This window comes from Cyrtonyx montezumae, unplaced genomic scaffold (assembly GCF_038088225.1).
Source record: "Cyrtonyx montezumae isolate F1298 unplaced genomic scaffold, pur_monq_1.0 scaffold_2, whole genome shotgun sequence".
Taxonomy (NCBI): domain Eukaryota; kingdom Metazoa; phylum Chordata; class Aves; order Galliformes; family Odontophoridae; genus Cyrtonyx; species Cyrtonyx montezumae.
In genome coordinates this window covers 28,743,884-28,771,726 of record NW_027071936.1, presented here as the reverse complement: position 1 = coordinate 28,771,726, position 27,843 = coordinate 28,743,884, and the positions used below count along the sequence as shown (strand labels likewise).

Here is a 27,843-nt window from a genome sequence, read left to right as displayed (position 1 = left end):
AAGATTGCACCATTCTTTACAAGTCACATACGTAACAGCACGCTCCGCCTGTGAGCGCCCCCGCCAAGCGGCGAGCACGAGCAGGAGGCGCAGCGAGGGAGCACCGCAATCGGATAAATTTGACTCTCGGTGGCACCCGTCGTGGGGTGGGGTTAAGATGGTGGCATTCAGTCGGTAGCTTATGCGTGTGGCTGCATGCCCTGGGAGTTGGCGCTATGTCGGGCCGCCAGGGGAACAAGCTGCCCAGCAACCTGCCTCAGCTGCAGAACCTCATCAAGCGCGACCCCACGTCCTATACCGAGGAGGTGAGAGGGCGGGCGGCGGCCGTGCGGCGCCGTGGTGGGTGTTTTTCTGTCTCAATTAAGGACCGCCGCTCTCTGTTTCCAGTTCCTCCAGCAGTATCACCACTATCAGTCCCACGTGGAGATCTTCACCTTCCAGCCGGATAAGCCCAGCAAGGAGCTGGCGGAGCTGGTGATGTTCCTGGCGCAGGTAGGCTGGGCCCTACTGAGGGAGAGCACGTGAGCTGCACCCCTGAGTGCTGTGTTCACGTTTCAGGGAGCTCTGTTGGCACAGCCCTTGGCCAGCCTAAAAAAACTGTAAAACTGTATTTACCAGAACTTATGTGGTATTGATTCTCTCCAGAAATGAATTCTTTTGGGCCTCTGAATCAGTTTCTAAAACGATCTGATAAACCTCACCACAGGTTTCACATCAAACATTGACAACTTATGTATCCATGTATACAGCCAAATTGTTATTGTAAGAATGGTTTTACAAGTTACTTCTAACATCTCTCACCTTCCCACAGTGTTCTGTTAACTGAGGGTTTTCAATAGAGAGCTGACCCAAGCCTGTCTTTGCCCAGGTTGCCCACTGCTACCCGGAACGTATGGCCAACTTCCCCCAGCAGCTGAAGGAGCTGCTCTCGTACCACCACACAGTGCTGGATGCTGACCTTCGAATGGTAAGGCATGTGCAAAGACATCTGGAGCAGACTGTGGCCCATGAGGGATAAGTGTCTTGAGCTTGCTATTGAGTTTTTTAATAAAGATGGCACCTGAAAGGTGTTGTAAAATGTTGATTCTGATCTCCGTTTCTCATCCAGACCTTCTGTAAGGCTTTGATGCTGTTAAGAAACAAGAATCTGATAAATCCAACGAGTTTGCTGGAACTCTTCTTTCAGCTGCTGAGATGTCATGATAAGCTTCTACGAAAAGTAAGCTATGGCTACAAAACTGGTCTTGACTTCCATTGGATTTTGTCTAGCTTAACAGAGTAATGCAGCCCTGGTGGGCAGGTGTTCTGTGTTTCTTGTTAGTGAAACAAGTAAGATATACAGACCAAGTCTTCCCTTTGGCACTTCCAGTTTCTGAAAGAGCAGAGCTGTTTGAATCTTATTAGTAGTGAAGCGTACTGCTGTAAACCTTTTTCATGCAGGACACCCCTCCAACCTGTTGCATGCAACTGGTGTGTGTCTATAAGTGAGAACCGTAAGCACGTTTCTCTCAGAGCAGGAATTGTTAAAACTTCTGACTTAAAAACAGAAAAAAATGTTTGTTAAAGCTTTGTTCCAGATTTTCTGCCATAAGCATGGAATTAGTTGCTTTTCACAATCAGGGTTATTAAATTTGCTATCACAAGGTGCCTGTACTTGCATGAATGAAACAGGATTGGTGTTGTGTTTTTTTAAGTTAAGCTTCATGTTATTTCTTTTCCCATCTCACTGTTTGCACTCTAATTTAAGACCTAATTTAAGTGCACTTTTTTTTCAAATACATGAAAATCAGGCATGCACGAAGACTCGAAGTAACTTGCTGTTTTTCCATCTCCAATTGAAAATGGGAAATAGTTTTATCAGTGATGAGTCGGTCTCATTTTGGTACTTGGAGGCTGTGGGGAAAATTGTGATGCATCCGCTGTGTTCCCTGTGTGACTTGTGGAAGTTATTTCTTTGCTTTCTCTTTTACAGACTCTGTATACTCACATTGTGACAGACATCAAGAATGTAAATGCTAAACACAAGAACAATAAAATAAATACAGTAAGTATTTTATCTTTCTGATGCAATTTACTATGTATTATGAAAGACTTGTAATATTCTTCCAAACTGTTTTCTTAGACACTTCAGAACTTCATGTACACTATGTTGAGAGACAGCAATCCAACTGCTGCCAAGATCTCTCTGGATGTGATGATTGAACTTTACAGAAGGAATATTTGGTAGGTTTGGCAGACTCATATTGTTTCCCCATTTACTGTGGGGCATCCATCCTGATGTCATTCACGGCATGCAGTGCAAGATGTAATGTGGAGAGCCTCAGATTTAATGCATTTCTCTTTGTGTTCCAGTGGGGCTGAATTTTGTGGAGCATAATCTAGTTGGGAAGAAGTACTGCTCTGTTTTAAAGTCTCAGAGTTACTAAAGTTGGATCCTCAACATTTAGTTGGAAATAATGAAAATTGTGTGTATTGCAAGTGAAACAGGAGCTTTGTTTAGCATTCTTGTTTGAGCTTCTGGTTTTCAAGTATGTGAAACTTGATAGAAATTCAGACCATTTTTTAGAAGTCAAGTTTCATGCAATTTAATTTTCCGAGAATAACTTGAAAATTGTCAGTCTTGAAGTGAAAGATAATGTTCTGTTTTATTCAAGGAATGATGCCAAGACAGTAAATGTCATCACAACTGCCTGCTTCTCCAAAGTGACAAAGGTATGAACAGAAATTAATTGAAACTGGATGGTCATCTAAGCTACGTTTTTTGTGTGCATGCAACTTTTAAATTCATTCTCACCGCTAAGGAGTTTCACTGATTATTTGTCTTTACTTTCAAAATTCCATCTGTATCCTGGGAGTAGGATTCACTTCATTCTTAGATGCAGAGTACAGAATGAGAACGTCATTTTATTACAAATGCATGTTGGCATGGGAAGGGTAGGTGTACTTTCCACAGCTACTCAGAAGACACTGTCAGGGTATAGCTCTTTCATCATCAACACCGTTAAGGCTTTTATTTGTTAAATGTGATGAGAACTGCTACCTGCCTGGGGTTTGAGTGGGTCTGAAGATACCTGTCATCTGTGTAGGTTCTGCACTGGTGAATGCTCTGAAAACACATGCAGTGGTTCAAGATGCATTCTTCCACAGTATTGAGCACAGTTGATCTGGTATCTGTTGTTTAGGAGTTACCAATAACTTTGACATAGAGCAGTTTCAAACTACAAGAAGGAAATGTACATCTTTGGGTTTGTTCTGTCACTGTAGAAGCCCAGCTGCCTTTTTGTCCTTTGTGTGCCCCTGGTTGTTGAGGATTGGCAACAAGAATTGACTTTGATCAAGACACTTGATCCGGTTTGCTTTGTTTGTATCCATGCCTATGAATTATTGTGGACTTTTTAGCATAACCTCTGATGGATGTAAATACTCTTGTCTATTTTTTGTGCTATACGTTGTCTTATTTCATTTTTCAGATATTAGTTGCTGGTTTGAAGTTCTTCCTTGGGAAAGATGAAGATGAGAATCAAGAGAGTGACTCAGATTCTGAGGTTGGTGTTGTGATTAAATTTTCTCAGTTCTTCAGACTGTGTAAGAGCTATCATCCTGCTGACGTTGACTATATCTGCTTTTGTTCTGCTGACACTTCTGTCTTGCTCCTCTGGTTGTTCGTTCACCTCACAAAAATGTTTAATTTGTTGCCAGTTGGCCAGAATCATTAGCAGCATGCCTTTGCACACTTTAAAATTGTGATTTTTAAAGGCTACTGTCTCTGTATAATGAAATTTAGGTGGGAGGAGGCAATGATCTCCAAAACATTGATACTTTTTCTATCTCTGCTTCCTGTTTGAAGTCTGACTTTACTTGAGTCTTCTCTTCCTTATGAAGGATGATGGCCCCACAGCCAGAGACCTGATGGTGCGGTATGCAACTAACAAGAAAACCAGCAAGCGCAAGAAGAAACTGGAGAAGGCAATGAAGGTTCTCAAGGTGAGGAGAGTGGTGTCTGACTTACTGGCGTTTAACTTAATCTTTCATGTGTGGAAATGCTGTTTTCTGTCATATTAGTATCTTTTGTTGTCTGTTTTAAGCACAGCTCCTTAAGAATTCTAGCATCATTTGGTGAGGCATTTGCCATTATTGTCTGAAGACAGCTCTTTTGAAATGCACTTGTTTAAGTTGTGCACTTGTGCTCCAGAGTACCCCTTGTGTGGTCCCCTACTTGGAACACACTGGCTTGAGAAGCAAATCTTTTAATGGACCTCCTGTTGCTTCTTATTCAGGTAGCTGAAAGCCCTATGCAATTGTAAAGAACAGTAGCTTATATTAAAAAAAATAAATCAAGACACCTCTTTTAGAATGGAATAATGAGAAATGGCAGCCTGGTATAGAAGCATCTGTAGCTTTTTTGTGAAAAGAAGAAATATCATTTGCTCTTTTTGCCATGCAGAAACACAAGAAGAAAAGCAAGCCAGAGGTATTCAACTTTTCTGCTATTCACTTGATTCATGATCCCCAGGGTAAGCACATATTGTAAAATATGAAAATATTATTATAAAAATAATTGTGAATATTGTATAAATAGTATTGTGAAATATTGAAAATACACATTCTGTATCTTCTAACTTATTTTGTTTTTTCTAACTTTGTGTTAATCCCTGACATGGAAGTTTGGACAAAATGACAAGGAGTCCATAGTGACAGCATGATACTTCTAGCATCCTTTATCTTAGAATTTCGTAGCACTTTAAAAATGTGAGATAATCTTACCACAATTGTCAGAGTAGAACACTTCTAGGTCAGACAAGAAAGGAGCAATATAATATTGTCTGCTTCAAGTTGCTGCAGATTGGGACATGGTTTTAAAAAAACAAAAACCCTTACTTTAAATATGTACTGTTTTTACGGTTTTGCAGAACTGCTGCTAGTTTTCTTTTCTGTTGGACCTGCATACAACTTTAGGTTTTCTAAGGAGAAAAATAATGGGTTGGGAGCAGTACACTCAGTACCTGTAATTTCTTCTGTGTGAGGACACTAGAACCTGAAACAAAACAACAAAACCCTGATTGCCTCTCTTAATCCAATCTCAGCTGAGTTAGTCGCAGTCTACTATTGAAATCTGTAACTGCTTCTAGATTTTGCAGAGAAACTACTGAAGCAGCTGGAGAACTGTAAGGAACGATTTGAAGTGAAGATGATGCTCATGGACCTAATATCTAGACTAGTTGGAATACATGAGGTACACAATCTACTCATTTTGTAATGGCCTGATGGTATCTAACCTCATTTGGGTGGTAATGTGCTGTGGCCTTGTGATACTAGAGAGAGTTTTGATTTTGCTGTCTGTTGGAAAATGAAGGTCAGGATGGCCATCTAGTTGCCAAAGGGCTTTATGGTATTTTAACACAGTGACGTGGACTTGTAAGGAACTAGGTGAGCTCTGCTTAAGAAGACTGATGGTCTGTAATAGCTGAGCTGTCCTTAATAGATGGGAAAATGTCTATTTAAAGACTTACGTATGTTCCTGGGAGGTTCTTCAACATAGAGTTCTTCTAAAATTGAGTCTAGTGACTGCTCATAAACAGCACTCTGAAGTATAGACTAATTGGGATCAAGTTTCCTCACAAATCTGTTCCTTATGTGGGCTCTGGGAGGTGAGGGAAACACACTAGTTCTTGCAAGTATCCTTAAGGTTAACAGGCAAAAATGCTCATTGTGGCTGTGTGTATGAGTGATCTTGAATATAGGAAGCATGAAGAAGTTGTCTGGTTTTTTGACATCGTAATTGGGATCATAGATAGGCATATACAGCTACTTCATTGTGCTTTAGTCTGCACGAATCAACTTTCCCAGTGACCAGAACATCTGGAATGTGAAGGTTTGCATGACACATAGACCTAAGCATTGTAGTGGTGTCAAGCCTGAGCTTATATCTTCACTGCATAAAGCTTAAGCAGAAGAACTTAAGTCTGGGTGCAATAGGTGTATGAAATTCTTATCACCTGGGGGTGTGTGTCCTGGTGTTTGTCTGCTCCAGTATCAGGCTTGCTGGAAGTCTTAATGAATTGACTCAGATGCTAAATTAAATTGCATTTAGGGACAGCCTGCTTTGGGATAAAAGATTGTGTTCCTGAAGCTTGGGGGAGGGAACATGCAGCAATCTACCTTAACTGAAATCCCTTCCTCACCTCCACGTTTCACACATGAGACTAAAGAATGTATCATGCAATTAGAATCTGAGGCATTTGAAGGACAGTCATTTAGAATTGTTGATTTTACAGCGTACCAGGTTATAAAATGAGCTTAAGCTAAAACAAAAACAACTAACTTGTTAAAATTTTATCTTCCTTGCAGCTTTTTCTTTTTAATTTCTACCCCTTCATTCAGAGATTTCTGCAACCCCATCAGAGAGGTAAGCAGCTACTAGTAGATAGTGATCCTGGCCCATCATGTCACACGGTTCTTAAAAGCAGTGCTGTGAGTAGGTAGTAGTAACTTAGTAGGAGTAAGGAAATAAGGGTAGTCTGGAGATGGAGGAAGGAGACAGAAGGCTCTGATTATTCCAAACAAGAAATGGCCTTGATTTTTTTCTGGCTTGAGTGTTTGAGGATTTCTAGCAATGGGATCAAGTGAATCCACAGAGTTCCTAATTTCTTTCAGATCCTCGGCAAAGCTGTATGCACTTCTTGCTGCTTTGTTTTCCTGTCATTTTGATCTACAATAGCAACACGTAACTTAGTGTACCTGGCTCTTAAGGTCTGTACTGCTGCTGGGATTAAGAGCAGTATGTTTTCCTAATACTAGCTGGGACAGAGAAAATACTCCTACAAGATGTTCCAAATAACTTCAGCCTGAAATGACTTTGAGTGCTCAAGGATCTCATGGAGGTAGTGGTGTCAATGACCAGATTCACTGACAGGAGTAAGTTATGTTGATACACTTAGACATTTTTTTTTCTCTTTTCTCACAGAAGTGACAAAGATTCTTCTGTTTGCTGCACATGCTTCACACCAGCTAGTACCCCCCGAGGTCAGTACTCCACCTACTACTGGTGATGCTGAAAATGAGCGTGGGGCCAGCATGGCAATACTAACTGCTGAGTCTGCTTGCTGGGGATGGGGAACAAGGAATCCAGTCAGATTATTTTTTGTGAAAAGCATACAGGAATTTTTTTGCTCCCTGAGTATTTCTGCAAGTTCTAAGGCATTGGTTTGCACAAAAGGTAACAATCCCCATGCTTGAATTCTTCATTTCTGCAGAATTTGTCCAAAAGTTAGTTGCAAGCTGTAGTGACGAGTCCTGAGTTCTACCTTTCTGTGAAAAGGGCTCTGTTGTCTGTTAGTACAATGTAATGATTTTCACAATTACACTAAATGAGTAGGAAATATATTTACTTTCTTTTTTTAATTTTTAGATCATCCAGTCAGTTTTGATGACCATTGCCAACAACTTTGTCACTGACAAGAATTCTGGGGAGGTCATGACTGTAGGGTGAGTACAGAACCTCATTGCAACTGTAAACATCTATATGCATGTGGATGAGGAAAAAAGTACACAATCTGCAACCTATTGCTGTCATTCATCTCTGCTTTTAAAAACCAACTTCATACTTGAATAAAAACAAGTTAAGACTGTATCTAATAATAAACTTTTGTAGAAGGCCTGGTAGAATGAGTAAATATAGAAGAAAGCTCAACTTTGTGTCAAGGCTACTGCATACAGGCATGTTTAGAATATTATTCGAACTATTTTTTCATCTCACTGTGGTTTTAGTCCGGCAGTGAATTTAGTGTATACATGAATGTAATTTAAAAGGAAACTTGTATTAGAATACAGGCTCTCTTTATCACTGTCCTTTGTCTGTGGTTGATAGCAGAACTGTTTTTTCATTTTCACATAAACTCCCTGGTGACTGACAGCTTTTTGTGAATGTGCTTGGATCCAGACTTTACTTGCAGAATCCTGAGGTCTGTGATCAGACTAAGCAGAAAAAGCAGAGTGCATATGGAAGGTTTTGGAGAGCTATGGTAGAGTGCATCCTGTGATGTTCCTCTCTGTTATAGTTCATGTTGTGTAAGATGTGTCAAGTTTGAGATACTTCAGACAATTTCTGGGCCAGTGGAAGTTTCTCCCAACTGTGTTATTCAGGAAAATATTTCACTTTGAATTTTTAGGATCAATGCGATAAAAGAAATCACTGCAAGATGTCCATTAGCCATGACTGAAGATCTGCTCCATGACCTTTCTCACTACAAGACTCATAAAAATAAAAGTGAGTGTATTAAATGGATTAGGACATCTGTATCCTTAATCTTTCTCTTTTGCTGTATTGTCTGGTCCTCAGTTCAAGTTTTCATAACAGTGCTGTAAGTTATTTTTTTAATGTGGACTGAAAAGTATTGTTTTCAATATCTCTATTGCAATTCTGCACGTATACATAGACAAAAACAGTCACGGGTAGTTATGGCATAGGAAATAATTAACAAAAGTAGAGAAGCTCTAGTGAACACTTGTCTTTAAGAGAATTGGAGAAATCATTATGGAGCTGTACCTGAAGAAATTGCATGAGCAGACTGCAAATAATAATCATGAGTGTGAGCATTTAGTTTGCTCTGAATGCTGTTATTTTGTACTTAATCCTGATCCTTTTTTTCTGGGTAGATGTGATGATGTCTGCAAGAACTTTGATACACCTTTTCCGTTCCCTGAATCCAGAGATGCTGCAGAAGAAATACCGGGTAATGGTTGTTTTCTGTATAGTACATTCACTGTACACATAAGCTCAAAAATGATGATGGTAATTAGCCTCATAGCCTCTTGAGAACATGATGGGACTGTGTATTTTCTCTCCATGCCTGTTCCTTTGCTGCATTTTGACATAGCTTTCTCTTGTTTCAAGGCTGCCTTAGTACAAATTTACCAAACTCATGGACAGAAGTGATAAAGAAACCTGTCTTCCTAGAGTTAGTTCAATTCTGTAGTAGTTGAAGATACTTCTTGTTTCATTATGCAGAATTTTTTCTATAACCACCCTACCTATTCTTAATGGATTTCTGGAAATTAAAATAGCAGCCTGCTTAGCATGTTTTGTTTTTTTTCTTATAGGGTAAACCTACTGAGGCCTCGGTGGAAGCCAGAATTCATGAATATGGAGAACTGGATGCCAAGGACTATATTCCAGGAGCAGAAGTTCTGGAGGTTGAGAATCAAGAGGAGAAAGGAGGAAACCAAGAAGGTAAGCTTTTTTCATTATTATTTCCACTTTGTGCATCTTCATCACTAAGGTTTTATTTGGACTTACAATTTGTTGTTTGTGCATTTAATATACTGCTGTCCTGTGCTCAGTGACTTGCATATCTGTCTATTAAGACGCAACCATACTGCCTGTGAGTTAAATACTCTTTATCCAGAAAGATCTGATGGTCACTGCATTTCTTCATATGATGTACACTAAGAGACAGAAGAGCGGGCGGTGCAATATGACTAACATTCGCAAACTAGGGCACTTCTTCAGAGACTTTCCAAAGTACAGTTTTAGTTTTTGTGTTTTGAGAGCCTTTCTCATAATGAGAGTTACCCTTTACAAAGCATAGGGTTGCAGTACAATTTGCTGCAATGCTAACTTCTTGCAAACTCCCTAGATATCTTCTGTAGTCAGCTTTTCTGAATGAATGAGATTACCACTGTTGCATGTTTTATATTTTGTTGTTATGAACATACCATGTTGTGAGCTGCAGTCTCCTTAATACAAGATAGAACAGGTGCTTTACAAAGTTAGTTCTTGGGGTGTGTATGTGTTCAGAGATCTTACACTGTCATATGTGGTTATTGCTATAAAATTAAGAGTCCATAGCTGTAGGTGCACTAGGAGATCAGAGCTGTAGGAAGACATCTCAGCTTTGAATAACTCACTGCCAAAGTTGTGCAATATGAGGCTTTAATACTGCAAGCCAGGTGTAATTTGGCTGCTGAACTTGTCAGTGGGAAAGCATTGGAGCTACTGGTCTGTTTGACTGTGGATTTATTTTAAAATGACCAGATATATGAAGCATCTTCAGTCTTCATGACGTGTGGTTGTGATGCTGGGATGCTGAGATCCTGCAGTTCACCTGCTTGGTCAGCATCCCCAAGCACGTAGTTAGCAGATAGGTAGGGAAGGGCAGTGAGAGGTTGGGACTGCACTCTTAAGTTGTCTGAAACTCAAACAGTTGAACTTCGTGTATACTAGCAGCTTGGTGCATTTCTTCTCTTGAGCAGATGGATGGGAAAGTGCTAGTATGAGTGGGGAGGATGACAGTGAAGATGGAGAATGGATTGATGTGCACCACTCTTCGGATGAGGAGCAGCAAGAAGTAGTGAGTTCCAAGTGCCTTCTACACTAAATAGAAATTGGACTTCTTAATAGCAGTCCAGGTTCTCTTGCTCTATACCTTCATGTGACTGCTTTTAACTAACTATGCAGAGTAATTTGACCAGAAAGTGAGGTGAAGTATGCTTTTGCACCTGTGCTGAAGTGTTTGTCAGGATGCGGGGGTAATGTTGGAGAATTCTGTTCCATTGCAAGGCTATGATGTTTATATGGTGGGTGCTTCTATTTGCTTTGAAATATTAAGAAATTCAGGATTCTCCTTTCTTTTAACACCACACATAGTATACAAAACTTCTAAGAGTCTTAACAACTGTTTGGACCACTTTCAAGCAAGGTTATTCTTAAATAGATATTTGGGAGGCAGGAGTCATAGATTATAGCATAGCATGTGCTTGCAAAGGTCAGAATGATGATACTTCTGTTCTTATTTTAAAAGGCAGAGAAGATCAAAAGCATGCCCATAGAGGAACGAAAAGCTAAGGCTGCAGCAGTCAGTACAAGCAGGCTGCTAACTCAAGAAGATTTCCACAAAATACGTCTTGCCCAGCTCTCCAGAGAAATCAATTCTGCACCAGGCAAAGCTGCAAAGAGGAAAAATATTGAAATAGATGATGATGAAGAAGAGAGCAGGTGGGATATGAAATGCTGACAAGTACTTTCTTTAACTCACAGTCTAGTGATGTAACTTCTAATTGCCTGCAGATACAGAACATGATCATTCATAGTTGGTGACAGGAGGCAAACAGCCACGCAGCCTCAAAGCCTACAGTCCAGGATCCCTTTAATTATCTCTGTGAGAGAAAAAGCCAGAAGGGTCAATAGAAGCTGTGGGACTAGTTTGCTTGTTCAGACCAATGGGCATGTCATTTTTCTAGCAGAAATTGCAACTTATCAATGTTTTACAGGCAGGTTCGGCCCGGTTCTGTGACAATTGGTGCTTTATAAATATATATAGAGAGAAACAACGATTGATCAGATTGGTTGGTTTTAATGATCATTCTCTCTAGCTCAGCTCGAGGTCCATCTCGCTCAGCTATGATGAAATTTAGTTCACTTTGGAGCCTGACTTGTTGAGCCTGAACATGGATTAGTTCATTTTGGAAATGGAGTAATGTAAATTGATAGGCATCTTGGTCAGTGTTGAGGGAGCCTCGCTCAGACTGGAGGGCATCTTGTTGAGACTGAGGGCTATTGAGTTTGGATTGGAGGGCATATCGTTCAGACTGGAGAGCATCCATGTTGGACTGGAGACTCTTTTTGTCAGCTAAAAGACTCTCTTTCTGGATCAGGAGACTGTCCCTTTCGGCTCAGAGACTCTCTCGCTCTATTTCAGAAACTCTATGCCTCTCTGGGATAGTATTGAATAAGGCCTGGTAAGCATAAGCCAGACCCCAAATAATTTGGGCCTCCTCAGATCTGTTTGAGCCGCAACATCCCTGACTCAAATATCTGCTTAAGTTCACAGGATCTTGCAGGTGTTCAGGAGAAAAGTTCCGTGACACCGGTGATGCCCATTTCTCTAAAGTCTCTAAGTCCCTCCAAACTCCCTGCCAGTCAGTATTCTCTGGCTCTGGGGAAGGCTTTCTCAAAATATAATAAATACAGATACTGAGTAAAATGATGAAGAGTACGTTCAGGGAGACTGACACCACAGTCATTATGAGCACTGGATGAGCATTCAAAAAATGCATAATGAATTCAAAGGAGAGGCCAGGAGTCTGTTTAAAAATCACAAGTTCCATAGAGTTAGCAACTCCATCTGGAGTTGCTCCCTTTGGAACTGAATGCCACATCGTATACAAAAGCCAGGAAGGTATTTCCGTCAGTGTTTTTAGTTTATCATATAGAGACCAAGCTCCATGGATCAGGCTGGCAAATGTAATTAAGTCCCAGTACTTTCTGAGCATTACAAGGGAAAAAACGATGAAATGCAGTCCCTTTAAGAGCAGTTTAGAAAGAGAAAGCTTTTATTTTTTATCTTTATTTATTTATTTATTTATTTATTAACTAAAACTGAGCTGGCAGCACCCAAAAAAGTTTATAAATATCCTAGAACAATTAGCAGTATGCCTAGACTTCAGGGTATGTTTTGCAGTACAGCCCCTGCAAAACAGATAAGCTTGCTAACATATACTCTGAGAGCAAATCTGTTTTGTCTCTGCTTGGCTAAGGTAGCTGGTCTTGTCCCTGTACAGGCGCCAAAAATGTCAACAGTTTATGGGCAGGTTCGGCCTGGTTCCGTGACAAGTGGTGCAGGGGACCTGCAGACCCACACCCAGGGAAAGGGAAAAGGGAGATGGGCCTAGAAACAAAACAGCAGCAATGATCTGAGGAGGAAAGCTAATTTACTAAATAGATATCAAAAAGCAAAATAACACAATATAATACGCTATAATTGGAATTGAAGCTAATAAATAAAATGAGCAAGAGAGAGTGTCCGATAAACCGAAGGCCTTACACTAACGCTGAAGGTGGACGGCAGCGAGCACCCACTGCTGAGTCCATCCCAAAGGAAAGAGAGTGTCTTGTGACTGCAGACAGTTTTTATCTTTCCCTCTGAGCAGAAACACATAAAAATACAAAGCATTGCACAGTCCTCTGGGGAATGTAGTTCTTCTTCTGAGACAGGTACACCCAGAACTATTGACTATCCATGCTGCTAGAGCATTAACTCTTTAACTCCCAATACACTACATGATGTTATGATGTGGAATATCAATAATATAACAAAAATCATAAAACCGTAACACAATTTTATATTTCCAGTTTCTTAAATCTTGTGGTTCAGGCTGGTCTTGAAATGCAGTAGTGAAAGCATTTTGTAGGGGTTGACTCAGCGATGAGGTTTAGCCTGAGAGAAGTGCTTTTGTGAATGACTATACAAGGACAGTAATGTAAGAGGTGAGCGAGAAACCAAAGTTTAGGAGAGCATTTGGTTTTTCTGGTCAGAAGATGCTTTGTGTATAATAATGTTTTGTTGGATTTTTGTGTCTGTAGAGGAGAGTTGCTTTCACTCAGAGATATTGAACATCTCCACAAGAAGCCGAAGTCGGACAAGGAGACGAGACTGGCAACCGCAATGGTGAGGAACATGGCGATTTCATATCCTCTTTTTAAACTTCTTAAAGGGTTGTGGGTTTTATCTCTTCTGAAATAAGGAAGTGGAGTACAGGTGCCAGCTGCCATCTGTGTTCTGATTAATTATTTTTTTGCACCTTGGCTGTAAGAGAGGGAGTCTCTTGCTGGTGTCAGGTGGAGATGAAAATGGTGATACCTCTGATTATCACTTATTTACTGCCTCCAGTATGGAGGAACACATAAGGTACACAGTCACATTGAATTCAGATTTGTAATTGGTGCCCTAAAACCTAGCAGCTGATGTTAACTGTAGGGAAAAACAAATGAGCATTGCTATATTGCATTGTCCATTCTAGGCTGGAAAAACTGATAGAAAAGAATTTGTGAAGAAGAAAAAAAGATTGAATCCATTTGCCAGCTCTACCAATAAGGAAAAGAAAAAGCAGAAGAACTTCATGATGATGAGATATAGCCACAATGTCCGGACCAAAAATAAGCGTTCTTTCAGGGAGAAGCAGGTAATATTAAATATGTACATAAAAAGTGGGAATCCATGTGTTTACAACAATCTCCATTGTAGTGTAGTGCCTTTAATAACTTTTTTGAGATTACAGTGACTTTAAAACTTGGCTCACTGTTCCTAAAAAGCCATCTTGAATGGTTTCAGTCTTTGTTCCTGATTTAATGTTTTGAGTTTCATTGCAACAGCTGAACAGTGAAAGGAGGGTTCTTTCATACTTACTTTGAAGTTAAACTATGTCACTAGTTGGCTGTGATTTGTAAGTTCCAGTTAAAAGAGGGTTGGAGTGATGTAGTTTTAAGATTTGTATTCTGCTGCCCTGCGTAGTGGTAGAATGAAATAGCTCTGAACTGAAAGAACATTCCAAATCTCCTTACCAACTAAAACATACCTAATGTATCACTTCAGAGATTTTGTTGCTCATGGCACTCTTCCTTCCTACCCTTGAAAAGCTGCTTCATAAATAATCTTTCAAAAAATGTCTGTTAATACTACTTACCTTTCAGCTGGACTGAAGTTTCTTCTGGTCTCTTCGTACTGAATTAATCAGTGGAACAAATTTGTTACTGTCCTTTTCCTAATTACATAGGATGTTAAATGACATGCGTTGATGGATTTTTTTTAACTCAACTCACTCCTGAAATATGAAGTTTAATTAAGCAACCACAGCATTTCTGCCACTGTGTTAGCTTGACACTTAATGATCCCAGTTTTAACTGAGAAATTGTTCAACCTCAGAAAAACACCAGTAAATGATTTTTCCTTAATAATTTGCTCCCTTATTAAAAGTAGCTTAGTGAAACTTATGCAGAAAGATATGCTTAATTCTAAGTGCAACCTGATGTTCTTAACTTTACAGCTAAAAATATTGTTGTACTCCTATTTTATGTAGTTTTATGTAGGTATCTATGAAAAAAAATCATTTGCATTCTGGTATCTTACTACTTTCAAGCTCCTTGCACCAAATTCATGTTGTCTACCTTCAGAGACAAAACAGTGGCTTTTGAGTTTGGGTATCAATAGTCATGAAACTGCAGTAAGAAAGAGCTGAGTGTGACTAACTTGCTTGTCTGTGATCCGCTGCTTCCTCAATGCTGTTACAGTTATGGTGTTACTGCACCTGAGTCAGCTAATTCAGGTTCATATTTCATCTTGCTGTTCCACCTCACCTGTAATATAAGAAGCCACTTTAGATGTGTATTACAGCACAGATGATGCAGGCTGTTAGCTGTACCTTTTTCTTAGAAAATCTGGTTCATTTAACAAATACTCTACGCACAGTTTTAACTGTTCTGTAATTTTTACTTCTTATCTACAAATGTCTGTATCAATGGGATACATGTGGTGGGTGTACTGAAGAGGATTGTCATGGTAATACTACTGTTGTCTCCTTACTTAATAGTTACATGTGAGAGTTTGAAGTACCTGAATATTCCTCTCTTGTTTCATATTCCAGCTGGCTCTTAGAGATGCACTTCTGAGGAAGAAGAGACAGCTGCTGAAATAAGACAGTAAAGAAGAGGAATAGTTACTGTCCTTGAAGAAACAGCTCTAGAAATGCTTGTTTTCTCCTCTCTCAAAGAAGTAGGAAAAAACAAAAAGGAACTGAATTGCCTTACAGATTTATTTTGATTCCTCTCTGCTCTATTCTGAATTAGAAACTGGATGCAATATCCAACTTGGCAGCATTTATGGGAGACTGAAGAGACCTTAATCCTCATAGGATTTTCATTTTTAATCAACTTTCCTAGAATGCTTTACCTTTTTATTGAATGTGGTTTATTTACATCTGTTTTGTGTAAGTATGAATTCAAACATGACTTGTTATAAAAAATATTTTACTTGATAAATAAATGAAGAGGTAATTGGAAGGAAAATGAATATTCCAGCTCACCTCTTGAAGTGTGTGTGTGTAATGTGTATGCCTGACCTATGGGAGTGATTTCGTAGACTTAGTAAGCCATTTCCAATTTTTTTAACCATTTGCTTATAATAAAACCAATTGGAGGGGAAGAACTGACAACTTTACTATATGTAGGAGGAAAAGAAAGAATGGAGTTTATATAGAAGGAGAAGGCTTTTACATATAAACAAAAATATCCCATGGAAGCGAGGTAAGGTATCTTTTTTTTTCCTCTATAAGGTGGGAGTTGCTCCTGTTTGTTTGGTTTTTTTTTTGAAGTGTGTATGAGAATAACTTGACATAAAGGTTGAACTCCTACTTCAGCCTTAACTTTGGTTGGGAGTGCTACTGGCTGTTCTATCACCCACCCATTTCCATAATGACTGAATTACTTTACCTTTTGTGGAGCTCTGCTACCACTTAGGGAAGAGAAATGAGTGTCGTGCACAGCATTGGAGAAGCAGCTGGTTGGGTTTTTTTTTCTCCTTTTAGGAAGCCAAATTGTTCGTATCCCATACCAGAATTCCCTTGGCATAGGTGTTTACATTAAATACCCAGTTTATAAGTTGAAATTTTTCTGGGTTGTGTTGGTGGTTTATTTCCCTGTTTTCATTGTCCTACATTGCTTACCAGAGTGTAGAAACTAATGGCAGCTTCAGGCTGCTGGTAGAGACATAAGGAGGAAGGAACTTCTTGCATCTGGTGGCAGGGGCTTGCGGCTGGGGGTAGAACACTGGATGAAATATAGTTGTGGGAAAACCTCTTCTATCTGTTTGCTGAATAACTGAGCTCGATCTGTGGGTGTTGATTTAGAAGTATTTTGGTTTTGAGGCAGGAAGAAGCATCTCTTTCTTCCCAGCAGGTGTTTTATTTCAGTTAATCTGGAGCCCTCAGCCTCTAGGAGCTGTCTGGTTTCTCAAGAGCCTCCTTTCCCCCAGTTAAACTCAAGAGTGCCTCAGGGATGCCATCTCCTCACGCTCCCTCTGCCAGCTCTTTATACGCTGCCCTGACGTGCCCGCAGGGATGGCAGCAAGCACGAAGGGGCTGTGAGGGCCTTTCCCCTGTGGGAGGTAACCGCTGCGCCATCTCCTGGCCCTTCCCCCAGAGCCGCCCCTCAGGGGCGTGAGGCGGCCGCTGTCGCTCGCGTCCCGGCCCGGGCAGCCGTGCCCTCCGGCAGCCGCGACGAGAGCGATGTGGCGGGCAGCGGCGCGGGGGTTCCCGCTGTTGTGGGTGCTGCTGGCGGCGGCGCTGTGCGGGGAGGCGGCCCGGCCCGCGGCGGCCCCGCTGCAGTGTAACGTGAGCCTGGACAGCCCGGCCGAGGAGCGGTGGCTGCCGGTGCTGTGGCACTTCGAGCCCGCCTTCCTGCGCGCTGCGGTCGCCCGGATTATCGAGTGAGTGCCGGGCGAATGGCGGACACACCGCCCGTGACATTTCGGTGCGGGCAGACCTTGTCTCGCTCTCGGCTCGCTAACGCCTCGAAGCGTGTTTTGCAGTGAAGCTGTACCGAAATGGTTCCACGAAGTCGTTCGTCCCATAGCGGCGGAGCTGGGGTCCTTCATGCCGCAGCCCTACGCGGGGGAGATTCGAGGGCTGTGCGAGGCGCTGGGGATCAGTCTGGGCGACGGACTGCTGCTCAACTTCGCCTACGAATCCACGGCGTAAGCGGCGGATACTGATAGGGCCCGCAGGGGCTGCGCGGGTTCGCTTTGGTTCGGTGTAGGAGCACGTGTGGGAGGGCAGACGGGGCCGGCGCGGATCAATCGCACTGCGTCGTGGTGCCGTTTCCTGCGGGATGCTTGCTGAGCCGCACACCCGGTCAGGCTGCCTCTTCAGCGTTAGCTCTCAGTGCTTCAGCGGATGGGCATCGTTCTGAGTGCTGATGAGGCCCACGAGGTCTTATATTTCTCACCTCTGACAGCACTCAAGAATAAGCGTAGACCGGGATCAAACTGCTGAGAAAAGGAGTTTTGAATTCCCTGTTAATTCAGTCATAGAATCGTGGAAACTCCTGAGCTCAGAGGGATCCACGAGGATCACAGAACCATGGCACAGCTTTGGTTGGAGGGGACATCGGTGCCCGTCCAGTGGGCTGCTTGCTCCCTGCCAGATCAGGCTGCCTGGTGACATAATGCCTGACCTGAACAAGTAGGGATTTTGGCTTTCTGAGTCATAAGCTAAATGTTGTACCATTCTCTACGTTAGACTTTTTGGGAGAGGTCTTTACTTTGTGGATACCACACTCAGCTACCATAACTCACTCCTGAAAGTCTGAGTGAGTTCAGCTAGACCAGAGTGTTGAAATTGTTGTCATACCTTTTTTAAAATCCTTCTTTTCTTTAAGGTTTTGCACAAGCATTATCGCTCAGGATGATAAAGGAAACATTTATCACGGACGGAACCTAGACTATGATTTTGTGGACATTCTAAGCAAGATTACAATTGATGTGCAATTTATAAAAGGCGGGAAGGTACGAGCTGTGGTTGATGTGACCGTGTGGTATTTTGTGAAGCAGCAGTGTGCTGTTGTGCAGCTGCACAGACTGTGGTATTTACTAATAAGGTTCCAGACCCAAGTTCACTGAGTTAACACAGAACACCACAGTCCCTCTCTAGGAATGTGGGATGAGTGCTAGTTTGTTTGTTTGCTTTGTCTTTCTGGACATCTAATTAGAGATGACAAGTTGGGACGAATAAAACAGCATAATCTTGTGTTTTAAGATGATTATTTGGAAGGAGATGTAGGAAGAGGAAAATGCCAAGATCCTGAAAAAGAAAATCTATCCTAGAGAAGATAGGGAATAGATCAGTTTTGGCAGGGAGAGATTCTAAGGTCGTTATTGAAGGCCTTCTTTATTTTCTTGACTGATGCATGTGCATCAGTATCCTTGATAGTCCTTGATATGCAGTCCTTGATAGTCTGATTTTCTTATATTCATTCATACTTTTTGGAAACAGAATTCTTTCTTACTTGGCCAACTTGAGTGGTACTTTTGTAGCAGTCGGTGGTCATTAACAAATTAAATGCAGTATATTTTGATCCTTGGAGTCTTTTTATAGCTTCCTTTGCAACGTTTCCTACAGGGCAAAGGTTTTTAAAGAGCTTTTCAAAATGATACATGAAAGGCACAGAAAAAAGTACACTGTACTATTTCAGAATGTTGCTTATATTTCAAAAAGTGCTCTGTTTCAGAACGCTAAAATACTCTGTATCTTCTGGTTCCAGATAGCATATCGAGGCACTACGTTTCTTGGCTACGTAGGTTTATGGACTGGGCAAAGTCCTCACAAGTTCACAATCTCGGGTGATGAACGAGGTAAGAAAAAAACAATAAAGTCTGTCTTCCACACTTGACTTCAGGTATGCTATTTCAGTTGATTGTCGCCTTCTCCAGCTTTTCTTATGCATTTTTCCAGAAGTAAGAGCTCTATGAGGGTTTTCAAGAGGGAAATAAAACTGAATGACTTCTGTCTCTTAGGGGGTAAATGCACACATGCTGCTGGTTTTTGACAGCTGTGAAGGGAGAGAGGCAGTTGTTTATCAGCACAGTGAGCATGAAAAGCATCAAAGGAGACAGAGAACCTTGGAAAAGACAGTGAAACACAGTTTGAGGCAGCAGAGTAGATGTTAAGAGAAAAAGATAGCCATGTATAGTAAATAAACTGCTGCTTTCCTAATTCTTTGTTCCTTCCTGTGTTTTCCATTTTTTTCTGTCCCCTTAAGGCAGCTTGAAAGAAAGGGCTGGGAAGAGGAGTATGAAGCTGAAAGCCCTATGTAAATATTGGTTGTCACTATGGGTAGGGATTCTGATAGGGAACACATGCACCTTTTGATTTCTGTTTTCTTTGTTAATGTTGCCTTGTTGTGTACTCTAGATTACTTAATAGCTTACGTTCCTATTTTTAAGAGCCTGCTTCTGATGCTAATATAGTTATTTAATTTTTTAAAAAACTGAAATATCCTGGGCTGATATTGAGAGATGCGAACTGCTCTTAATTTCTACCGAAGTCACCTTGGAAATATACTCTTAAATTTAAGTCTTTGCAAAAGGGTTGATTTAGAAAGATTTGCATACCAAAGATGGGAGGAACCTGGGGACAAAATCAGTGCAGTCCTATTCTCCCTGCTTTATCTTAGCAGTGTGCTTTAGCTTTCAGTGTAAGGATCACCTGCTACCACAGTGAGATGGTTTAGACAATGGCCAAAACTATAAAGTTCTTCTGCTAATGATACAGGAATGGAGTACGGCAACCTTTTGTGTGAGATGGACCCATCTTGTCTGTCAGGATCAGATGTGCTGATGTCTGTCTGTCACACATGCCTGTGTGTATGTTGCTTTTTAACTACAGACAACTGTAATTCACTCAACTTGTGCTGAACCCCTGCATGTGGCATCTTGCTTTTCTGTCACCATGCAACTGAAATAAAATTTAGGGAAATGAATTTGTGATCTATGGCTGAAAAGGGTGAAGGTCTCTCAAGTGACGTGCATTATTTCTGCTGGTTTCTTCTGGTTTTTTAAGTTGACCTATTTTTTTTTTCCCATTCTCTGAACTTTCTCAAGCAGCATGTGATCAATATGTAGTAGCTCTTTCAAGATTTCTGTGTAATTCTTATTATTGTAAGGGTTCAGTAAGACGAAAATGAGATGATTTTTGCAAATATTTGAGCTGACAGATACAGACTGTCAAATCATAGGAACAGACCTGCAGTCTCTTCGGCCACATGTACTACAAAGTGCTGCTCCCTGTTACAGTAATGTTTTACTTTTCCTTGCTTGGCATTCAGCAAGGAGAAAAAAAAAAAAACTTATGAAAAATGGAGAACTTTTTGATTGAAAGTGACAAGTTCTTAGCAATATTGTGCAATTTCTGTTGTTTTTTTTTTTTTTTTTTAAAAAAAACCCTCACATTTTTGTGTGTATTTTTTTCTGCACAATTTTTCACTTCCATTTAAGGCAGGTGTTAGGTCCTCTGGTTCTCAATTACAATGTTTCCTACAGCAATTTGCTTGAGCTTTTAAGTTAAGCACAGAGCAGAAGGTCCGCATGCTGTTTACTGTGGCTTTCTTCAGCAGCTTGCTGTCTGTAGCCCTTTGCCAGATTCTTGTATCTGAAATTGCTGACACCAATCCCCAAATCACTGTAGTTTTCTGCCTGGAATTGGGAATACTGATGGAAAACTTTCAGTTGTGGTGAGAGGAGTTCCATTGCTCTATAGCTTAAAAGGGTTTCAAATGTAGAAGAGGAAAAGATTGTAGAGCTAGGGGTGGGGCATAAACAGAAAGGAGGACAGGAGGATACATTTTACTGAGCATAACTAGCATGCACGTGTAATCATTTTTTTCCTTTTTCCTTATTTTTCCTTTCTTCTTCTCTCTTTATTTTCCTCAGAGGGTGGTAGCTGGTGGGAAAATGCAATAGCTGCATTTCTGAATCGAAATTACCCTGTCAGCTGGCTTATCCGAGATGTAAGTGCAGCTATGGTTTAGTCTCAGTTTTCACTGTGATGTTGTCTCAACTTTAAAACTCCAAGTAAACTTGATTTTTTTGTCTTCTGTTTTCATGGATAATACTATAAATGCTAAGTAAATATATTTCAAAAGAACAAATAGATATTACCCCAGATTAGAGCTCACTGTTGAGGGGGAGGAATTACTCTGGTATTATATAAAGCATGTTTTATGAATATTGTGTTAGCTTACTGATACAGTAAAACAGATCTGCTGCTTCTGAGATTTATAGGGAATTGTTATAGCATAATATATATTGCTATATGTATTATAGCAAATATGAGTCATGTTTTGTAAGTGTACTCCGTGCACAACTGGGGTGTCTGTTGCAGATCTTATTTTTCATATTTGAGTTTAAGATGCAAGTTGAGACTATGACTTGAGACTGCAGTATTGCTGTCAGAAATAATTAATGGCTGAGAATGACAGAGAGCAGTTTTGGTTTTGAACTTTTTTTCACTTTTCATCACTTTACATATGTGTACATGTATTTATGTATGTATATTTACTTTTTCCTTTGTGTATTTGCAAAGATGGAAAGAATGATGTCAGTTGTGAATTGTACTCTTTTCATTTTTGTATGTCAGTTTGGAAAGCTCTTTTCAAAGAAATATTTTCAAATAGCACTTTATAGTCCATTACATTTAGCAAAAGGGCTGGGACTGTTGCACTTTTTAAGATGTCCCAGTACTTGCTTTTGTGCTTGACTTTTTGTGACTTTTGTTTCATTGTGATCTCCTTTTTGCATCAGACCCTGAGCAGAGCAGAGGACTTTCAGTCAGCTGTTCTCAGACTAGCTGACATTCCCATCATTGCTGAAGTTTACTATATTGTAGGAGGTGTATCATCCAAAGAAGGCATGGTCATAACAAGAAATAGAAGAGGGCCAGCAGACCTCTGGCCTCTTGATCCTTTAGATGGAGCGTAAGTAGAAGAAATGTTTTGTTTTTTACTTTTTCATACCCCCCCTTAAGTGAGAGATGAGAATAATGCTGTGGATTCGGGTTCATCTCTTATTAGCGCTCGCAGCTGAGCAGGGAAAGTTTGGGAGCCCCTGAAAACAAGTGTAATCCCTTCTTGAGAAGGAATGACAACGCAATGTCAGGTTGGGACAGTCATGGCATCAAACTTGGCAAAAGCTTCTTTGTGGATTCTAAAGGAGACAAGATCTGAGGGCTTGTCCTGGATGTCTGTCTGAAAAGTATTGTGTGCTAAAGTTCAGCACTTCCAAGTTAGTTTTCATCAGTGTGATAGAAGGGTTGAAGGCTCAAAGATAGTTGTTTCTGTGAGAGTTTTGTGAAATCAACAGCTTAATATGGGAAGATCTGTAATAGTTGATCTGCTGTGAAAAAATGGCACTTAATGACTGCTATCAGATAATAAATATTGACTTTGGTACAGCCAAATGGCCTGTTGGCTTAGTATATTCCAAAATGAATGCTTCAGGCTGCGTGTCTGTAATCTTTTTTCTAATTATACATTTAAAGATCTACTTTTGTTCTTGTCAGTAGTGGTTTTTCCACTATCAGTTCACTGACCACTCTTTGTGTGTGTGTGTGTGTGTGTGTGTGTTCATTAGTTGATGGTAAAGGCTGCTATGTATACTTGAATTTGCAAGAGACACAGGGAAAAGGTGTCTGTTTTTTTTTTTCCCTTTGGACATACGGAAATATTGATCCTTGGCTTTTATTAATTACCTGCTGATGCATCTTTTGTTTACTTTTGTATTTGTGTGTTATATAACAGATGGTTTCGTGTGGAGACAAACTATGACCATTGGACTACCCCCCCTCCTTGTGATGACCGAAGGTAAAATTAATTTGGATCTCTGTAGTGAGATATCACTTTCATTTTTAAAAAGCTCAGAAACTTAAGTGTTTTCTTCTCTGAGCAACTGTGAGCTTGCTGAGCAGGCAGTTAGTTCTGTTTCTGTAATGCCACTCAAACGAGGACAGGTAAGCTAAAGTGATAATGATGTATGCTAGAGGAAAGTCCATGTAGCACCGAATAGCTACAAGGTGAGAAGTCTCAAGGCTGTACTGTGTATCAAAAATCTCTGTATAAAGCAAAGATTAGTAATAATTAGAGGATTTGATAGCGCTATTAAGAGACTTATCAACACGATACAGTCCTTAGGATGTGTCATATACTAAAAGCTGCTGGCAGATTCCCTGATCTGTAAACATTTTGTAGTAACATAGTGACTTCAGCAATATGAGACTGCCTTCAGTCACACAGAATTCTGGATTATTTTAGGCCGAAATAGACATTTTAAATTTAAGGCATTCAGGGAGGAAATTCTTCTCTATCCAGTTCTCTATAGTTCTTTGAAACAATACATTGTATTTAATCATATTGCACTATTTATCCCACAGAACTCCAGCCATGAAAGCTCTCAATGCTACTGGACAGCAGAACATCAATTTTGATACACTCTTTCAGGTATTTCTTTTAAATTCTCTATGGCATGTAGACTTTCACTTGGAATTCTTTCAAAGCAGAAGTGCAGTTACTTTGTTGTCACTAATTTAAAAGCCATTCAAGGAAGGGGTGGTTGAAAACGATGTGCTGCTCAGCCATCTTTGGAGAATTCAAGGCTGGTAGGTTTTATGTTAAAATATTTCTGAACTCCACGAGTAGTCATTTCATAATTGTCTGCCACTGTGAGTTGAAAGGGTCAGAGATGAATCCCATCACCATCATATCTGCAATTTTGTTGTTCAAGCACAATTATAAACATTACAGAGGGCAGGAGGGAGGCTAAAGTGTTACACTAGAGCATTAACACTTTAGTTTTGAGAACTTAAAAACTCTGAAATACAAAACATAAAAAAAAAAAGTACAATGGTCTGAAGACAGAGCTGAACAGTAAGAATAATTCTTGACTTTCTGTTGTATGGTTTCACAACTTCATCCTTTGCTGTTTCTAAGCAGTCTTTTAATTTACCAAAATGACAACACTTCCAACTTTCTGTACAGGTACTATCAGTGAAGCCAGTCTTAAATAAGTAAGTATTAGATTCAGAGATATCAGTCAGTACCTTCTGCCATGCATCAGGCCAAAAACTTCCTTGGAATTTTCATGCACCACTGTTTGAGTGTCTTGTGGCTTAGATTTCTGCTTGTGCATGTGGCACTGTGTCTTTGCTTCCACAGAACTCTTCCTCTTTGGTCTCTCCCTCTCTGGCTATGAAATGGCACTTTGTTTGGCTTAGTCTAGTAACTGAAAGTTGTTTTGTAGCAGAGAAAAATATGACTGTTTAGATCATTGATCAGCATTACTTTCTACAGTTCTGGCCAAGTCATTCATGCCTTTGACTGTTGGGAAGTTGAGATTTGTGGTAACACTCAAAATGTCTCTCTTTGGCATTCTGGTGTAGCTCTGCTTGAGGTGTAAAAAACTTTAGTAAATGCCAACATAGCTTTTATGTACTTCTTTAAAAATAGATTTGATCCCATTTAAAATTATGGTTCTGCATTGTTCCACAGATGGCACCTTTGCAGGTTATCCTTTTACTTCTACATGGAGCTCAATATTTCCTCTAGATCCATCACTTGCATTAGAGCTTGGCAATGTCTTCTTCAAAGTCTTTCTCACCTTTCCTAGTGCTTCTGTGTACATACGCACAATGTTTGTTTCCACTAAAATTTGTTCTTCTGCTTTGATAGTTTTATAATGAATCTTCTTGTCTGTAGAATGATTTTGACTCTTTCTTTTTTTTCTTTGCCTACCAGTAACACAGTGTATACTACAGTAATGAGTGCTGCATTTCCGGAGAAGTACCAGACATGGATCAGAACCATGAAGTGAAGAGGAGTAAATAACATGCTGGTATGTCTAGCTACATGTACTTAAATAAAAATTCCAGCTGAAGAGTTGTTCAGGGACAGTGCACTGCAATGGCACTCGAGTGACCTGGTCTGAATTCCTGATTTCCTTGGTTTGCTTACTGACCTTGGTTAAATACCTTCCCTAGTTGATTTAGAGATAAGAGTTAAGTGTTGACTTTCTTCACAAAACACTTTGAGATTGTTATAGGAAAAGTATTTTTAACAAAGTAGAGAGGAAGGGGTGGCTGCTGTTGTGACCTACTGATACCTGTTTGCTAAATTAATGCTTCAGGTATTATTTTTACGATTCCACTATGTGATAAGTTTGGTGTATCTTCAGGTGGCTAACTGACAGGAAGCCCTGCAGGTGGTGAGCTGAACCTGAGCAGGGGATGTTCAGCACTTAGCACAAGCAAAGTTCAAGCTTAATTTGTGGCAGCCTCTCATAACTAAGTGAACATCAGCATCCATCGAGATTTTTGTCCTGTTAGCCTGCAGAAAAAGTGCTTCAACTTGCACAGTGCCTCATGTGGTAGCTTTCCTGTGTTCATAGGAAGATAATAAATTGCATTTATTTCTTCCAAGAAACTCTGGTTGTGTGGACTTGGCAGGACCGTAGTGTGCTGCATTCCAACTCAAATTGTTTTTCATTGGTGTTATATTCATAGCTGTTATATTGGATGTTAGATTTTAGCAAGACTAGTTCCTTTCTTTAGGGGATTCTGAAGAGTTTGTTTCTTGCTTAAATGTATACAAACCTGTGCTCTTATACTTATCTTTCTATTTCAACAGACTAAATGGGAGAAAAGTTGAAGCTTTCCAAGACTGGCACATGCTTTTAAAAACACTCCCAAAAGCAGTACACTTGTTTTGGATTACTAATTGGATGAACCATTGACACAGTAAAGACTTGTTAGTTCTGTGTTGCAGATGTTAACAGTTTATTAACGATAATGGAATATAGATTTTATTTTGATATTGATAGCTATTATTTGCTATTTTTCTTTTTGGAAAGAGTTGCACAATTGAATGTACTCATGCACTAAAAAGATATTTTTCATTTGGGATGTAGGTCTGAATGTAGTGAAATAAAAATATGCAGCTGATTGCTTGATTTGTGAAAACCTGTGGTATTACTGTTGATGTTGTCATCTGTATCTGACTTGTATGGGGCCTGTGGTCATTAGCCCTGCAGCATCAAGTGCTGTGTCCACAGTGAGCTGGCGTGAGTGCTGGGGAAGCTGGCAGACGAACAGGGTTGCTGCAGGTCCTGAGACTGTCTCACCCTTTGTTCAGATACCTCACTTCGGCCATCCTGTCCTAATGTGCCCTGTAGACCTTGCTCAGCACACAGATTACTGCATTCAGTGCAAAGGAATGTGACTGTCCACAGTATGAATACCACTGCAGGCACGATCTTTTCTTTTCAGCTGTTTTTCCTGGGCCTATGAAAGGTGTGTGAGAGGTGTGTATTCATTTGGAGGCTCCTGAGTGATTTGAAGAGTACTTGTGCCCTAGTAGTAGATTAGGTGTTGGACTGTAGTCAGAGACATTCAGTCTGTATAAGAAGCACATTTCTTGCTGTAAGGTAAGGAAATGGGGTTAGAAGGAGTAGCCGTATGCATAGCCATAGGTTGCTGTGCATTTACTCATCAGAATTCTGGGGTGTTTACAGAAATGTGCTGATAAAGACTTTTGCCCCCTAATAGATGAGAGAAGCTTGTGATGGAATATAAAGTGAGTTTAAGAGAAGGGGTCTTCAATAGCAACTTTGACACACTTCTTCTGGTGCAGACAGGTTATTTCAGTCTGGTGCTGTGACTCCATACTCTGTATTCAGGCAGTTCCTGCAAACATCCTGGAAATACAGAAGGATTTAGGGAGTTGAGAGCAGTGGATACCTGCATAAGGCTTTGAGGTACTGGACAAAATTCTGGTGGCTGCCTGCAAGAATTTTACCTAGAAGACATTCTGATCAGTCATAGTATTAGGTCAGATTCACTCCTGTATATGTGCACTATCATTTGCAGTGATTGTGCTCCAGTTATGCAAACTGTTCTTGAGAGAGCATACTGAAGATGTGGTCCCTTTATCTCCTTGTGCTGAGTCTGGCAGAGTGTCATAACCTACTTACCTGCATCCTCTACTTCTGCCTGGATAAATGCATGCCAGCTTTGCCTTGACCCAGTTAGTGCAGTGATATTAGCAGTTGTATACCAGAACTGATAAAAGCTGAAAAGCAGATATTTACATCTTCCTTCAGGAGACAGCGGAGGTCAGAATACCTCTGAGATACCGGGATGACAGTGCTTCAATTTACAGAGCAGTCCCTGACTCCTTTTTCTGGCAGGTTTTTGTTATGTAACTGCCACCCACAAGCAAAGACGAAATGATCCTCACAGGTATAATTTTGCATAGTCTTCTTGACCTCAGCGGTGTTAGGCTGATTATCTTCTGGTAATGGTGTGCTGGGATTCTCAGTGATTTATAAAACGAAACTGATGCATTTGTTTAAATGTGTACAAACAGATCATAAGTATATACAACAGTATACAACAGTATATAAATATTTGGGATCCATGAATTTTCAGCAAAAGTTGTCCACTCCTGTTCGTGTCTATTGGTTGTTCAGGTTACGC

General features: G+C 40.4%; 2 protein-coding genes across 2 annotated transcripts; both read left to right on the top strand.

Moving 5' to 3' along the window:
• The first annotated feature begins 210 nt into the window (after window positions 1-210).
• SDAD1 (SDA1 domain containing 1) lies at window positions 211-15,586 on the top strand. Its single transcript, XM_065736735.1, has 22 exons — window positions 211-305; window positions 388-492; window positions 869-967; window positions 1,109-1,219; window positions 1,973-2,044; window positions 2,123-2,223; window positions 2,655-2,712; window positions 3,471-3,545; window positions 3,883-3,984; window positions 4,445-4,514; window positions 5,130-5,233; window positions 6,349-6,406; window positions 6,965-7,023; window positions 7,409-7,485; window positions 8,169-8,266; window positions 8,656-8,732; window positions 9,100-9,229; window positions 10,249-10,349; window positions 10,800-10,993; window positions 13,361-13,445; window positions 13,798-13,959; window positions 15,418-15,586. The coding sequence occupies exons 1-22, from the start codon at window positions 216-218 to the stop codon at window positions 15,466-15,468; spliced, it is 2,079 nt and encodes a 692-aa protein (XP_065592807.1). The 5' UTR covers window positions 211-215; the 3' UTR covers window positions 15,469-15,586.
• A 1,447-nt stretch (window positions 15,587-17,033) lies between these two features.
• Window positions 17,034-26,122, top strand: NAAA (N-acylethanolamine acid amidase). The gene is made up of 11 exons (XM_065736729.1): window positions 17,034-17,255; window positions 17,358-17,522; window positions 18,206-18,332; window positions 19,088-19,178; window positions 21,255-21,331; window positions 22,125-22,297; window positions 23,120-23,182; window positions 23,749-23,815; window positions 24,353-24,381; window positions 25,109-25,205; window positions 25,997-26,122. The coding sequence occupies exons 1-10, from the start codon at window positions 17,056-17,058 to the stop codon at window positions 25,182-25,184; spliced, it is 1,068 nt and encodes a 355-aa protein (XP_065592801.1). The 5' UTR covers window positions 17,034-17,055; the 3' UTR covers window positions 25,185-25,205; window positions 25,997-26,122.
• The last annotated feature ends 1,721 nt before the right edge of the window (window positions 26,123-27,843 follow it).